Source organism: Pediculus humanus, genomic scaffold (genome assembly GCF_000006295.1).
Source record: "Pediculus humanus corporis 1103172107801 genomic scaffold, whole genome shotgun sequence".
Taxonomy (NCBI): Eukaryota; Metazoa; Arthropoda; class Insecta; order Psocodea; family Pediculidae; genus Pediculus; species Pediculus humanus.
The window spans coordinates 23612-37938 of record NW_002987392.1 but is presented as its reverse complement, the minus strand read 5'-3'; the positions used below and the strand labels follow the sequence as shown (position 1 = coordinate 37938).

General features: G+C 29.2%; 3 protein-coding genes across 3 annotated transcripts; 1 reads left to right on the top strand and 2 right to left on the bottom strand.

The window, feature by feature from the left end:
- Nucleotides 1–371: 371 nt before the first annotated feature.
- Phum_PHUM369800 (Symplekin, putative) lies at nucleotides 372–5040 on the bottom strand (the record flags this gene model as incomplete). Its single annotated transcript, XM_002428156.1, has 15 exons — nucleotides 372–545; nucleotides 628–804; nucleotides 885–1072; nucleotides 1149–1439; nucleotides 1517–1695; nucleotides 1812–2053; nucleotides 2139–2548; nucleotides 2624–2887; nucleotides 2972–3194; nucleotides 3317–3717; nucleotides 3789–3937; nucleotides 4012–4167; nucleotides 4245–4478; nucleotides 4564–4759; nucleotides 4968–5040. The coding sequence occupies 15 exons, from the start codon at nucleotides 5038–5040 to the stop codon at nucleotides 372–374; spliced, it is 3357 nt and encodes a 1118-aa protein (XP_002428201.1).
- Nucleotides 5041–5743: 703 nt separating this feature from the next.
- Phum_PHUM369790 (DNA-directed RNA polymerase III largest subunit, putative) lies at nucleotides 5744–10598 on the top strand (the record flags this gene model as incomplete). The annotated part of the gene is made up of 9 exons (XM_002428155.1): nucleotides 5744–5787; nucleotides 5872–6157; nucleotides 6236–8064; nucleotides 8133–8446; nucleotides 8527–9426; nucleotides 9513–9927; nucleotides 9994–10162; nucleotides 10255–10379; nucleotides 10586–10598. 9 exons carry the CDS (start codon nucleotides 5744–5746, stop codon nucleotides 10596–10598), a joined length of 4095 nt encoding a protein of 1364 aa, XP_002428200.1.
- A 345-nt stretch (nucleotides 10599–10943) lies between these two features.
- On the bottom strand, nucleotides 10944–14314 carry Phum_PHUM369780 (uncharacterized protein; the record flags this gene model as incomplete). The annotated part of the gene is made up of 9 exons (XM_002428154.1): nucleotides 10944–11112; nucleotides 11187–11440; nucleotides 11516–11715; nucleotides 11806–12868; nucleotides 12968–13123; nucleotides 13199–13268; nucleotides 13461–13786; nucleotides 13907–14111; nucleotides 14292–14314. 9 exons carry the CDS (start codon nucleotides 14312–14314, stop codon nucleotides 10944–10946), a joined length of 2466 nt encoding a protein of 821 aa, XP_002428199.1.
- Nucleotides 14315–14327: the final 13 nt, after the last annotated feature.

Here is a 14327-nt window from a genome sequence, read left to right as displayed (position 1 = left end):
AAGATGTTGGCTTTTACTTTATTCTGCCAAAAAAATATTTTTAAGCAAATAATTATTTGTAAAATAAAAAAAATGGCTGAAAAGATTTTTTAAATAAAAATATACGATTTTTTAATATTATCTTGATGCAAATTGTTATTAAAAATCACTATCCTCATTTTTAATCGAAAAATTATTATTTTACCTTAGATTCACGTCCCTTAAACTGTTAATTTTCCTTTTTTGTTTTACTAACTAAACATGTTTTCAAATATTTTTTTTTTTAAGTGATCAAGTCAAACCGTATTTATTTAATATTGTTTTTTTTTTTTTATATTTTGCTTAAAAATGTTCACATTTTAATATGAATATTCATAAAAAAAAACTTTCGGTTATTCGGCAATGATTCCAGGGGGAGGAGGTTCATTAGGGTCTACTGGTTCTTTTTTTATGTCTACAATGAGCTCAGGTACTGCAGGTGGCGGTATGTATTCAGAATCATCGTCTATTAAAACGGTTTGATTGCCTAATAAGAGGTCCATTATATTTTTCGGAATATGTTTTCTCTTAAAAAAAAAAAAATAAATAAAATTAATACACTGTAACTATATAAGAACTAAAACTGCACATAATTAAATTTATACTAACCTGATGATCCGTAAATGTCATTATGTGATCTAATAATGGATTTCTTAAATCGGGACATTCTTTAAATACTTCTGCCAGTTGAGGAGGAGGTAATTGAAGTAAAACTTGAAAACTTTGTGGTTTGGTTCTTTGACAGCATTTTATAAAACCCTCCCATACTTTTTTTTGCTTCCAAACCTAAAAAAAATATTAAAATAAAATTTTAATAAATCAAAACTTTTATGTGAATCACTCAAGGTATAAAATTATGTACGTACCTGTTTTAGAATGAGCCTTTGTAAAATATTCATAACAAAACCAATGAGTCTAGGATAAAGGGTCAACGATTGAATAACTGTTCTCATTAACAAAGTAGGAAGGGGATTTATTTCCATTAGCTGTTGGAGAACAACAGCAAGAGTTTCTTGAGTGTATACTTGACGTTCGGCAAAACACAAAGATGTGGCTGTCAAAGACATTTTTCATTTAAAAAAAAAAAAAATCCAAAAGTAATTTAAAAATAAATATCACTTAAATTTTACCTTTGATTACGACTTTTAATTCACATTTATTGGGATCGATTGTATGGAGAGCTACTAACAATTCTGCAGGAGTGATGGGGCTTGTAAAATCCGTTGTTTCAGAGTGTGTTCCAAGGAGACGGTTAAAAACTTCTTTTACGACTATTGGATTTAATTTAATTAATTTAGGCAAAGCATCGATGACTTCTTCTTTTTTAAGACCGTTAAGAACGGGTATGAGAAATCTAACGTCGGATACTCTCGACCGATACAAATCCCGTACTCTTTCAACAAGCTCAGAACTGGGTGGTACTAAAATGAAAAAAAAAAATTATTATTATTTTTATTTTTGACAAGAAAAAATAAAATTTAAAAAAAATTCCATTAACCTTTATCAGTCAAAACATGAATGACTCTTGTAACTAACGTTTCGGCTCCTTTAGGACATTGTTCTACTAACAACAATAATTCTGGTGAATTCATACCCATTCCTCTAACAGGTTGTTCAAGAAGTCTAATAATTGTTCTTTTAACGTCAGCTGCTGTAGAAACGTAGACTCGAGCCAGCCTTTTTTTTTTTTTTAAAAGATATCACATTAATACAATTTATTTAATTTTGATAGTAAAACATTTAGGTATTGTGAGTCCATGTGAAACAAACGTTTTTATTAATAAAAAACTTACTCGTGAATCATTTTCTCATTCATTGGAAGTAAAGCCATTAAAAGGTATAAACAAGCTTTTATAGTTTCTTCTGTCCATGCATCAGTCTTTTCTGGACGTCCCCGGTCGGTTCCAAAAAGTACATCAGGTGGTAAGGGTAATTTTAAAAATCCTAAATAAAAAACTGAGTATTCTTCAATTATACTTGATAAATCCTTTCTGTTGTATAAATTGACAATTCTAGATAGAGCTTCATTACGTATCTAAAAAAATTAAATGCAGAGTCAAATTAAAACGCTTAAAATTTATTATAAAAGCAGGCATACAACATAACTCCCAAATATTTACTAAATAATTTTCATGTGAGGTGTGAACAAGCAAAGCATTTAAAAGATTCATTTGTCTTGGAGGTCTTTTAATAATAAGATCCTCTAACAATTTTAAACCCATGGGAGCTTTTATCTCATCACAACACATATCCTTTAATAAATCCATGGCATCGTCAGTTATTAAAGGTACTTCCAAATATAAACGGTTTAGTAATACTTCTCTTTCTCTTAAATCTAACTTTGCTTCAAACATAACTTCCGTTATTATCGTGTGAAGTAAATTGTTGTAGTTTTCATCCGGTTTTTTGTCTTGTTTCAAACAAAATGGAAACCTGTTAAATCCTTGCATAAAACTATATTCTTCGTACAACCAAGATATACCCAAATCAACTCTTGATTTAATATTTGCTTTGATATAATCCAACGTGGCTGAAAAATAAACAAAAAAAAAGGAAATAATTATTATTGTTATATACAATTGAAAATAACGAAAAAGGCACTAACCTGCTCTTATATGAGGGCTAAATGTGGACGCCATGAAAGTAATAATTTTTGATCTAGCATTAGAAGCCCCTCCACCGATAGCTGATTTATCAGCTCTTAAAATTTTTTCGAAAGCCGAAATCATAAGTGAATTTTTGGTTTCTTCTTTAAGAGGTTTTGTAATCTCTTGTAGTTTTAATGTCTTTAATCTAGTTAATCGACTTAACTTAGCTCCTGCGGGTATTAAAGTTGTTTTTACTTTGTCATCAATTTTTTTAACTTCTACTAAAAATAAAATTTGCACAATTAATGCGATTAAAATAAATAATTTTTTTTTTTTTTTTAACGTTAATATTATAATTTAATTACTCTCTGATGCAACACTTAATGCGCTTTTTCCTTCATCTTCATCTTCGTCCATTAAAGAAGGTACTGCTTTTTTAGTTAATTTAATACCAGGACCCAAATTGATGGCAGCAAGTTGTGTGGCCATTAATCTGGCTACATGACGGATTTGTCCCTTTGTTCCTGCTGCTGCTATGGGTGTATAAGTAGAGCTAAAGTGTGGAGGCATTATGTCAGGCAGTTTTGCCTGTTAAAAGAAACATTTTACTTTTTTTAATATAAAAATAAATGTAAAAAATCATAAATAAAGAATAAATTATAAAAATTTATTGCAGTTTTTGCATCATTTTTTTAAATTTTATTATATACCATTGAAGACATAACCAATTGAGTTGCCAATTCCGCACTCAGACGCTCTGCAATAAATCTCTCAGTGATATCTACTGTTGTTTCAATTTTTTTTTTATCTTCACATAAATCATTGTCTACTTCAGAATCTTCAAAATCATGTTCTAATTTGATTCTTTTAGAAGGCAAATCAGAGTGAGCAGTTTCTTGTAATCTTTTTTGTTTATATTTTCTGATTTCGTCAGGCTTTGGATAGGCTTTAACAACTTCCTGATAAGTTGCACCAAGGTCAGTAAGTAGAGTTGTAATATTGTTATGGAAATCTAAAGAAGCAGGAAGTTTAAGAAGATTTAGAAGTTGAAGTTTGAGATGCTTTCTTACAGAGCTTACTTGACTTTTAGACAACGTCGGTGGTAAATTAACTGTAAAAATAAAATATTTAGAAATCGTGTAAAAATAATAAAATTATTAAAAAATTTTTTAAAAAGCTTACTGTGAAGGCTTTCCAAAGCTGTAACTACTTTGCCCATTAATTGTGGTCTTAATTTTGCTATTAAAACTAATGATCCCATACATGTCATTAAATTTACACTACTTATATGTGGGGACCCGTGAAATTTGATAAGCAAATCAAAAAGCTCTCTAAAAAGGATTAATAAATTTATATTACATTAAAAAAAAAAAAATCAAAATTTTAATAATAATATTAATCATACTGTGCTTCTTCTTCTAACTTCCTTCTTCTAGCTATTTTGAGAGTAAATGGAATATCTTCTAATGAAAAGTCATTTTCCTTAATCAAACTATCGGATTCTGGATATGTTTGCAATAAAACTATAAACTCTAAAAACTTCACAGAAAGTGTTCTTATACTGTAAACAAAAATAAAAAAAAACCAATTTAGGCAACAAATTAGAAGTATAAAACAAAAAAAATTAAAAGTATTTACCCATCATTATCATTATCAATCATGTTTATAATTTGTTGCTTAATTTGACCCAAAACTTTCCAAGCAGCTTCCATATCCTCCGTAATTGTTTTCGCTTTGGCTAACCATTTTAATGCAATTTTATAAATTGGACCAGCTGCTTGAATTACCCTTTTTTGTACTTGAGCAGAGTTATCTTGTAATAACATATTAATATTCATTACAACCTTTGGCAGAATGTCATTATCTCGTTTGCTTAAAAAATATTATTTAATAAATAAATATTTTTATTAACAAAATTAATACAATATGCGTTTAATGTTTCGTTATCTAAAATTACCAAGCTTCCTCAATGAATCCTACAATTAACTTTCTCACTTCAGCATTTCTGTCGTTTTGAAATACTAAAACTTCATGTAAAAAGTTATCTAATAAGCTAGGCTGAGAGGAATTAAAAATTAATTCTTGAACTTTTCTCAAATTTTCAACTTTTACAGAAGCTTCATTTGACAAAGCTGCTTCGTTTAACCATTCAACTATCTAAAAATTAAAAAAAAAAAAAGCTTACCTTTTAAAAATAAATTAATGATAAAATTAATTAATTAAAAGATAAATTTAAAAGTTCCTTTAAAATTTTTTTTTATTCAACTTAATTTAGTTTAGTTTTTTTTCGTTAAAGGCAATCTTATTGACAGGTAGATGTTTTACAATATAGAGATATAAATGATTTCCAATTCTTTTAACTTACCCTATTATAAGTGGCTGCACCTTCCCCAGAATCATCAAAATATGGGGAATTTAAATTATCTTTAGCCATTGTTTAATAAAATTATTATACTAAGTAAAAAAATACGTAACAATAAAATATGAATTAGGTTTTTAATTCGGCAAAAGCATAATAAAAATTACAATGAGAAGTAAAAACAATAGTTGCAGGGCCAAAATAGAAAAGGAGGCAAGAATACCTTCATGGGACAACCTATTTTGTAAAAATGTAAAATTAAATTTTAATAACGTAAAAAGACCCAAAATATTTAAAGCAATAAAAAAGGTAAATAGAATTTTTTATGCTGCATTATAAGAGGTAATAATAAATTGAAAAATAGAAATAATGATAGAATCTTGTTTGCGTCAGTGTAGCAACAAGACGACCATTAGTACTTAGACATGAAAAAGGCCCATGCTTTTAAGTCGACTTGTTGTTTGACTTGATTTTTGGCACATTTCTATAACAGTTTAATTTAAAAGAATTATTTTCAATGCAGAAGTTTTTTTTTATGAACCGGAAATTTTTATTACGATATAATTCAGTAAAAAGTGTTACATTAATAGCATTACGTATCAGTTAGAATTCAATAAAAATATTATAAGAATTTCTTGCACATTACACTTATATAAATACAATGTACAAATAGATGAAATTACTTTTAAAAAACTGCAAAAAAAATTTATAGATTTTTGTAAAATACTTATTAAATTATTTTTTCTGCCCCTCCGTGAATTGATTTAAGACATTCAAAATGGTTAAAGAACAGTATAGAGAAACTAATATAGCCAAAATGATGTGAGTTGATTAGAGTTTTTGTAATAAAATTGTAATTTAATGCCGACTTCGAAAAATTTATTTTTTTGTTTTATGACATTTTAGATCACATGTTTGTTTTGGAGTAGACAGCCCCGAAGTCATTCAGCAACAAGCTCATATTCATGTGGTTGGTAAAAATCTTTACAATCAAGATGCTCCCAGAACACCTGTTGCTTATGGAGTATTGGACAGGCAAATGGGAACCAATACTAAAGATGCAACTTGCACAACTTGTAACAAAGGTTTGGCAGATTGTATAGGTCATTTTGGTTACATAAATCTAGAACTACCTGTATTTCATATTGGTTACTTTCGATCTGTCATCATGATACTACAGACAATATGCAAGGTAATATTATTTTTCATGCAAGTGGCGTTCAAACAACTTATCGAAAATATGACAAATTGTAAAAATTTTCTGTTTTAGACCTGCTCTAAAGTTTTACTTCCAGAGGATTTGAAAAAAACATATAGGTTAAGGCTACAAAATCCTAAATTTTTATATTTAGCTAGAAAAGCATTAAGAAAGCAAATACATGAAAAAGCAAAAAAAATTTCAATTTGCCCTTATTGTCAAAGTCTTAATGGAGTTGTCAAAAAATGTGGATTGTTAAAATTAGTTCATGAAAAATTCAGGGGAAGCAAATCTACCACAGATGCTTTGATGGCTAAACATATTCAGGCTTACAACAATGTTTTAGAATATGATAGAGAATTAGAAAGTGTGATTGCAAGTGGTGTAGCATTTATCTTAACTCCTTTAGATGTTTTGAATTTGTTGGAGAGAATACCTGAAGACGATGTTTGTCTGCTATGCATGAATCCAGCAATGGTACATCCTAGAGATTTAATGCTTACAAGATTGCCAGTTCCTCCTTTATGTGTTCGTCCATCTGTGATTTCAGAACTTAAATCTGGTACAAATGAAGATGATTTAACAATGAAACTATCTGAAATAATTTTTATTAATGATGTCATTCAAAAACATAGACAATCAGGAGCAAAAGTTCATATGATAAATGAAGATTGGGATTTTTTACAACTTCATTGTGCATTATATATTAATAGTGAAACCACAGGTATACCTCTTAGTATGCAACCCAAAAAAGCTACAAGAGGATTAGTTCAAAGGCTTAAAGGAAAACAAGGTCGATTTCGAGGGAATCTTTCTGGAAAACGAGTGGATTTTTCAAGTAGAACAGTAATATCACCAGACCCAAATCTTCAAATTGATCAAGTAGGTGTTCCTGAACATGTTGCAAAAATATTAACATTTCCAGAAAAAGTTAATAGGGCAAATATTTTTTTATTACGAGAATTAGTGAGAAACGGACCTGACACCCATCCTGGGGCTAATTTTGTGGAAGATCGCAATGGAAATAGTAAACGGTATTTGCGTTACGGTAATAGAAGTAAAATATCATCAGAACTTAAATTTGGAGATGTTGTCGAGCGTCATTTGATAGATGATGATATTGTGCTATTTAATCGTCAACCAAGTTTACATAAACTCAGTATTATGGCTCATCGGGCTAAAGTTCTTAAGCACAGAACTTTTCGTTTTAATGAATGCGTTTGTACGCCGTATAATGCTGATTTTGATGGGGATGAAATGAATTTACATTTACCTCAAACCCTTGAGGCTAAAGCAGAAGCTCTTGTGTTAATGAGTAATAAAGCAAATTTAGCAACTCCTAGGAATGGAGAACTGTTAATTGCTGCCACTCAAGATTTTATCACAGGCGCATATTTATTAACACAAAAAAATACTTTTTTCACTCAAGCTAAAGCCAATTGGTTATTGGCTTGTATTTTAGCTGGAAAAGATGCAAATCTACATATTGATCTCCCACCACCAGCTATTATAAAGCCCATGCGGTTGTGGACAGCGAAACAAATTTTCAGTGTTATTTTAAAACCGAATAAAAAATGTAAAATAGTTTGTAATTTAAGAACTAAAGGAAAAGCTTATACTTCGCGGGAGGAGATGTGCGTTAATGATTCATTTGTTTTAATTAGAAATTCCGTGTTATTAGCCGGAACAATGGATAAAGGAACATTAGGTTCAGGATCAAAAGACAATATCCTGTATATTCTCTTACGAGATTGGGGAGAAGATGCAGCTGCAACTGTCATGTGGAGATTGGCTAGAATAGCATCTTGGTTTTTGATGAATAGAGGCTTTTCCATTGGGCTGGGAGACGTTACTCCTGGAGTCGGGCTTTTAAGAGCCAAGGAAAAATTATTAAACGCTGGGTTAGCAAAATTTATCAATTAAAATTACATTAATGTATATCCGACATCTTACGTGCAAATTTTTACAGGTACTCAAAATGTGTAGAGTACATTAAAGCAATGGAAGCGGGAAAATTACCGTGCCAACCTGGCTGTACTATTGATGAAACATTAGAAGCCGTTATACTTAAAGAATTATCAGTTATCAGGGATCATGCTGGTAAAGCTTGTCTTCAAGAGCTTCATTCTAGTAACAGTCCGCTTATCATGGCATTGTGCGGATCGAAAGGGTCATTTATTAACATTTCTCAAATGATAGCCTGCGTAGGTCAACAAGCTATAAGTGGAAAGCGTGTTCCTGACAAATTTGAAAATAGAGCACTACCGCAATTCGAAAGATACAGTAAGTCAAAAAAAAATAGATTCAAGTTTGATATTATTAAAATAGTTAGAAGCTTTTTTAAATTCTTTTATTTATTTTAGCTAAAATACCGGCTGCTAAAGGTTTTGTAGAAAACAGTTTTTATTCTTCCCTTACACCTACGGAGTTTTTTTTTCATACAATGGGAGGGCGAGAGGGATTAGTCGATACTGCAGTAAAAACCGCTGAAACTGGTTACATGCAACGACGTTTGGTTAAGGCATTAGAAGATTTGTGCGTTCAATATGATATGACGGTTAGAAACTCCATGGGAGAGATTATTCAATTTAACTACGGAGGTGACGGACTAGATCCAACTTACATGGAAGGAAAGGATTGCCCGGTGAATTTTCAACGAACTTTGGATCACATCAGAGCAAAATATCCTTACAGAGAGGAAGAGGCGTTAGATTCAATCAGCGTTGAAAAAGCAACCGATGAATTGCTAAACACGGAAGAATTCGGAGTTTGTGACGACGTATTTAAATTCGATTTAAAAAATTTCATGAGCGGAATAGTTCGAAAAATGGCGTTAACGAGACAAAAATTCGGATATAACGAAAGGAACCTATCAGACATTCCGAAAGCAATAATACAAATCGAGCGTTTGACCGTCAGTCAAATCGTGGAATTTTTTCAAATTTGCAGAAAAAAATATTTAAGAGCCAAAGTCGAAGCTGGGACAGCTGTTGGAGCTTTAGCAGCTCAAAGTATCGGCGAGCCAGGTACTCAAATGACTTTAAAAACTTTTCATTTTGCCGGTGTGGCTTCAATGAACATCACTCAAGGAGTTCCCCGCATAAAAGAAATAATTAATGCCAGTAAAAAAATCAGCACTCCAATAATAACAGCATATTTAGAAAATGATTCAGATGCTGAATTTGCTCGAAGAGTAAAGGGAAGAATTGAAAAAACGACATTGGGTGAAATATCGGAATATATAGAAGAAGTATTTTTGCCTGGTAAGAAAAATAACTACTACTACTACTACTTTTAAAAAAAAAATTGAAATTAAAGGAGATTATTCATCTCACGATCCCTTTTCCAGATGATTTTTTCATAATAGTTAAATTAGATGTCGACCGAATAAAACTTCTTAAATTAGAAGTGGATGCCAATTCGATTAAATACACTTTATGCACGGCTAGGCTTAAAGTTAACGTCGAGGTTGTGAGTGACACCATTTTAAAAGTGACTCCGATCAAAACAAAAAACGCGGATCGTATTAATTACGTACTCCAATCCCTAAAAAAAAGTCTTCCGAATATCGTGATAAAAGGTCTGAGCGCTGTGAACAGAGCCGTCATACATCACGATGACAGCAAGGGTGGAACAAAATACAAATTGTTTGTCGAAGGCTACAATTTAGGTGAAGTTATGGCTACCAACGGAGTTTTGGGTACCAAAACAACATCTAATAATATTTTCGAAGTTTTTACGTATTTGGGCATAGAAGCTGCGAGGTATTTTTACGTAAAATTTTTTTTTTAAATTAAAAATTGTTAGTTTAAAATGTTTGAATTTTCCAGGCAAACAATAATTTCCGAAATAAAAATGGTTATGGAAAATCACGGTATGAGTATCGATCGAAGACATATAATGCTTTTGGCCGATTTGATGACAAGTCGAGGAGAGGTTCTCGGTATAACCAGGCACGGTTTGGTTAAAATGAAAGAATCCGTTTTAAATCTCGCATCGGTATATCTTGCTTCAATTTTTTTTTTTGTTTTTTTTTCCCACAATTTTTTTTTATTTAATAAGGTTTCATGTTGTAAATTAATTTTTTTCAGTTCGAACGAACAGCAGATCATTTATTCGATGCAGCATATTATGGACAAACGGATGCGATTACGGGAGTAAGCGAATCCATCATCATGGGCCTACCCGTATCGGTCGGCACAGGATTGTTCAAACTGTTATACAAATATCCTTTTATTCAATTATATAAAAGCCATTTTATTCGTTTATTAACAATTAAAAATAACAAAAATTATATATAAAATACTTTTAGTAAATTAATTGATAAATACCAAAAAAAAAAAAAAATAATGATAATAATATTTTAACGTAAATTAAATTTCGGGAAAACAAAAATATTTTTCTTAATACACATAATTACAGCGAAAAAAGATGACGAATTGAAGAAAAGAGAAGTGATATTTGACGTGGAAGAACTTCATTCTTCTTTACCATCATTAACATAAGCATCATTGATTGTATATATTAAATAATTTGTAAATATTTTTCGCCTATTAAATTAATTTTGTATCAAATGTTATAAATACGTAATAAAAAAAAACTTTTCTTTTATTTCTTCAATTTTTTTTAAAATTATTTTTTTAAGGAGGACTAGACACTCTATTTAAGAGTAAAATAATTCTACCTTTGTACTTTCTCGATAATATTAAATAATTTGCTTTAAGCAATGAGTAACTAATGATAATACGAAAAATAAAGGGGAAAACATGGGAAAAAATTATTAAAGAATAATAACATCTCTATCTCTTTCTAATTGTCTTTTTGCCTTTAAATTTACAACACCCATTAAATCTGCGGGAGTTGGAAGCCCAGCACTGGCACAACCACTTTGCTGATAAAAAATTTTTGTTCCTCCGCAACAATAACCATAAACTACAGACTCTTCGTTTCTAAAAAAAATAATAATAATTTATAAAATAAAATGAAAATGGAAAAAAGAAAATGGTTAGAGGAATGTAAATACCTAAAAATCATTTCTGTTATATTTGATGATTTATTTAAATCATTATTTAATGAACCGACAACTTTAAGTTCTTCATCCGTCCAAGTACCAGATCTTTGAATTGTACCCCAAGAATTATCCAGCAGAAGAAAACTGTACGGTGAATTATTATTATTATTAAAAATACTACCGTTATTACTTCCGTTTGATAAATTCCCTGAACTTTTATTATGTAAAAATTCAACTTTTTTTAATGACGGTGAACTCATTTCCCACTGCAATTAAAACAAAAAAAGGTAAATATTTAAATATTTATTTAAAGTTTGATGTGAAAAAATAATCTGACTGACTAGTGATTGAATTAAATCAGGATTTTTTTCTAAGCCTTCATCCAATATCAACATCATGGTCATATTTTGTTGACTGCAAACAAACAAACTTGTTGAAATTACTTCATTTTTTTTATTTATGTCATCACAAGTATTTTGATTTGAACATATATTTTTTATCATAAAATTATTATCGTTGGGAGTTGCCAAAGTTTTTAATTCTAAAAGAAAAAAAAAAATTATTTAATTTTGATTAGTCAACTTCATTTAAAATTGTTATTTTTTTTTAGGCTTAGTTTTTTTTTATTTACCTAATGGTTGATCACCAAAAGTAAGAAGACCTAATTTAGTAGTTAAAGGAGTTGTTGGTGTTCTGTTAAATAAAACTTTATTTTTTGATGATCCAGTGTTAGGAGACATGTTTTCTGTTGCACCATAAGAAAGAGGTTTCAATGGTAGAGAAAGAGATCTTCTAAATGCTTTTTGGTTAACTTTTGTTAATTCATTTTTACTCGCTATGGGTATTTTAGTATGATTTTCTTTATTATTTATTTTTAATTCATTATCATTTAGCCTATTTTCAACGATGTTTCCATTGGTTTTTGATACGAGATCAGTCTTGGGTTTTTTATTTTCATATTCTAAGCGTTGTTTACTTTTTAAAAATTCCTCTCTTGAATCAATAGTTATATTGGCCACGGCATAATCTTTGTAATGTTCATCTAAATAAGTATTGTACAATGATTTTGATAAAGATACGCCGTCATATCGAAACACGGGATTTTTCGGATCTGCTATTGTTTTATAAAAATTTTTTTTCCTTATTTTATATCTACTTTTTCTCTCATCCGTTTCCATTCCAACTTCTCTATATGATTTTGGTAAACCGAAATTAAAATATTTCAAGGGCGTAGGATAACGCTTATTGGTAAAATCCATCATCAAATCATCCATACTAATTCTAAAAAATTGATTATGAAAATATTTTTTCGATGATAAAATTCTATTTCTAAATTTGGAAGATATTGCATTTTGAACAATTTCTGGCATTAAACTTTGGGGAATGGCAGCTTTCGATTCATTTATACTGTTATTACATATTGATACTAAATCATCATGGATTAATGTTTTTTCAACTGTTGGCGTGGAACATACTTTCATGTTTAAACCTCCCACAAAACTTTTAGATCTTTCTTTTAATACTTTATTTTCTATTTTAGGTTTAGACTTATGAAATCTAAATTGGTTATTTTCCTTGTTAAAAAATTTATAATTTGTTTGTGGTTGATTTGAAATTTCCATATTCGCATCTCCTTCTTCTTGCACTGTAAATATTTTATGAGAATCTTTATTCGACATTTGTATTTTAGTCGTCTGAAATCAAAAAGAAAATAAGAGAAATGTAATAAACAACATATTTTCACACTTTTCAAATTACTACTACTTTAAAATTACAATGTTAAAAAATTTTACTTTTTGTAATAGTTTCTTGTGAACTCCATTATAAACAGCCCATTTGAAATTAGATACTCCAATTAAAGATTCATAAAAATTTTTATTTAAATAAATTTTAACAAGTTCAACACCCTCTGGTAAATGAAAAGATGTTGGAATTGTTTCTGCACATGACTAAACAAAAAAAAATCAATTTTTTATTTTCACTTTTACATTACAAAAAATTAATTATTATAAATTTTTACTTACTTTAGCCCTAATTTTATTAGTCAGTGCTAATAATTTTGTTATGTTCGGATCAAGTTGTGTAGCAATGACTCTTGAAAAAAGAAATTTTAGTATTAAATCAATAATTTTAATATGAATTGCAGTTAAAAATATACATTTTTTTTTATAAATAGATATAGATAGATATAATATTTTTGTTTTTTTAAGTGGTCCGAAAAAAAGTTATTAATAATACTTGATATAAATAAATGGAAATAATTAAACGAAACATTATGTAACTCACCTATTGTTATGCAAAATTACACCTCCTATAACCCCTTTAAAATTACAACATGCTTCTAATAACTGAAATGCTTCTAAAAATGCAGAACTATTTTTTTTCGGACATTGCACAATATATACATTTCCAAAAGCACAAACAACACATTGGAGAATTGGAATATAAATTCCTAAAATTTCATTGAGTTTTTTTGAAAATATTTCTTGATCACGATTAGCTAAATTAAAAATATAATCAAAACTTTTATGATAAAATTGAAAAAGAAATTCTAAAGTGTTGAATCTTTCTTGTAATATCCATTCAGGAAGAGTTTGATCAGAGCCAACACTCTAAAAATTATTTCAAAATATAAATTTTTTGCATTTGTAAGAGTTACAAAAAAAAAAATAAATAACAAAATAATAATTTTTATTTAGTACCATTATATAACGCCCAAATTTTTTAAATACAAATTTTCCACATTGCAATGTTAAAATCTTTGGATTGAAAAATATTGTAGAGCAAAAATGAGCAGCTCCCATTAATTGACCGCAAAGTGCTAATCGCTGTTGATCGCTAACCCATTGGGGATAAAAAAACAGGACAGCTTTCTGTGGATCATCAGCTTCTGTTTGACAATAATCAGTATCGTATACAAAAATAATCATTTGCTCCCTAAAATTAATTTCAATGATTGCCAATAATAATTTATAATTTTAAAATAAGAGTTTTAATTAATTTATTTGAACTCACATTTAAAATGTAGGTTTATATTAATAAATATACCAAACTGTGTAAAATTTGTTTAAAGGGTGATTATGTAATTTAAAGTAAACAAACATTTTGTTGCCTTACAGAATATTAAAATGTTTAGACATTAATTATCACGGC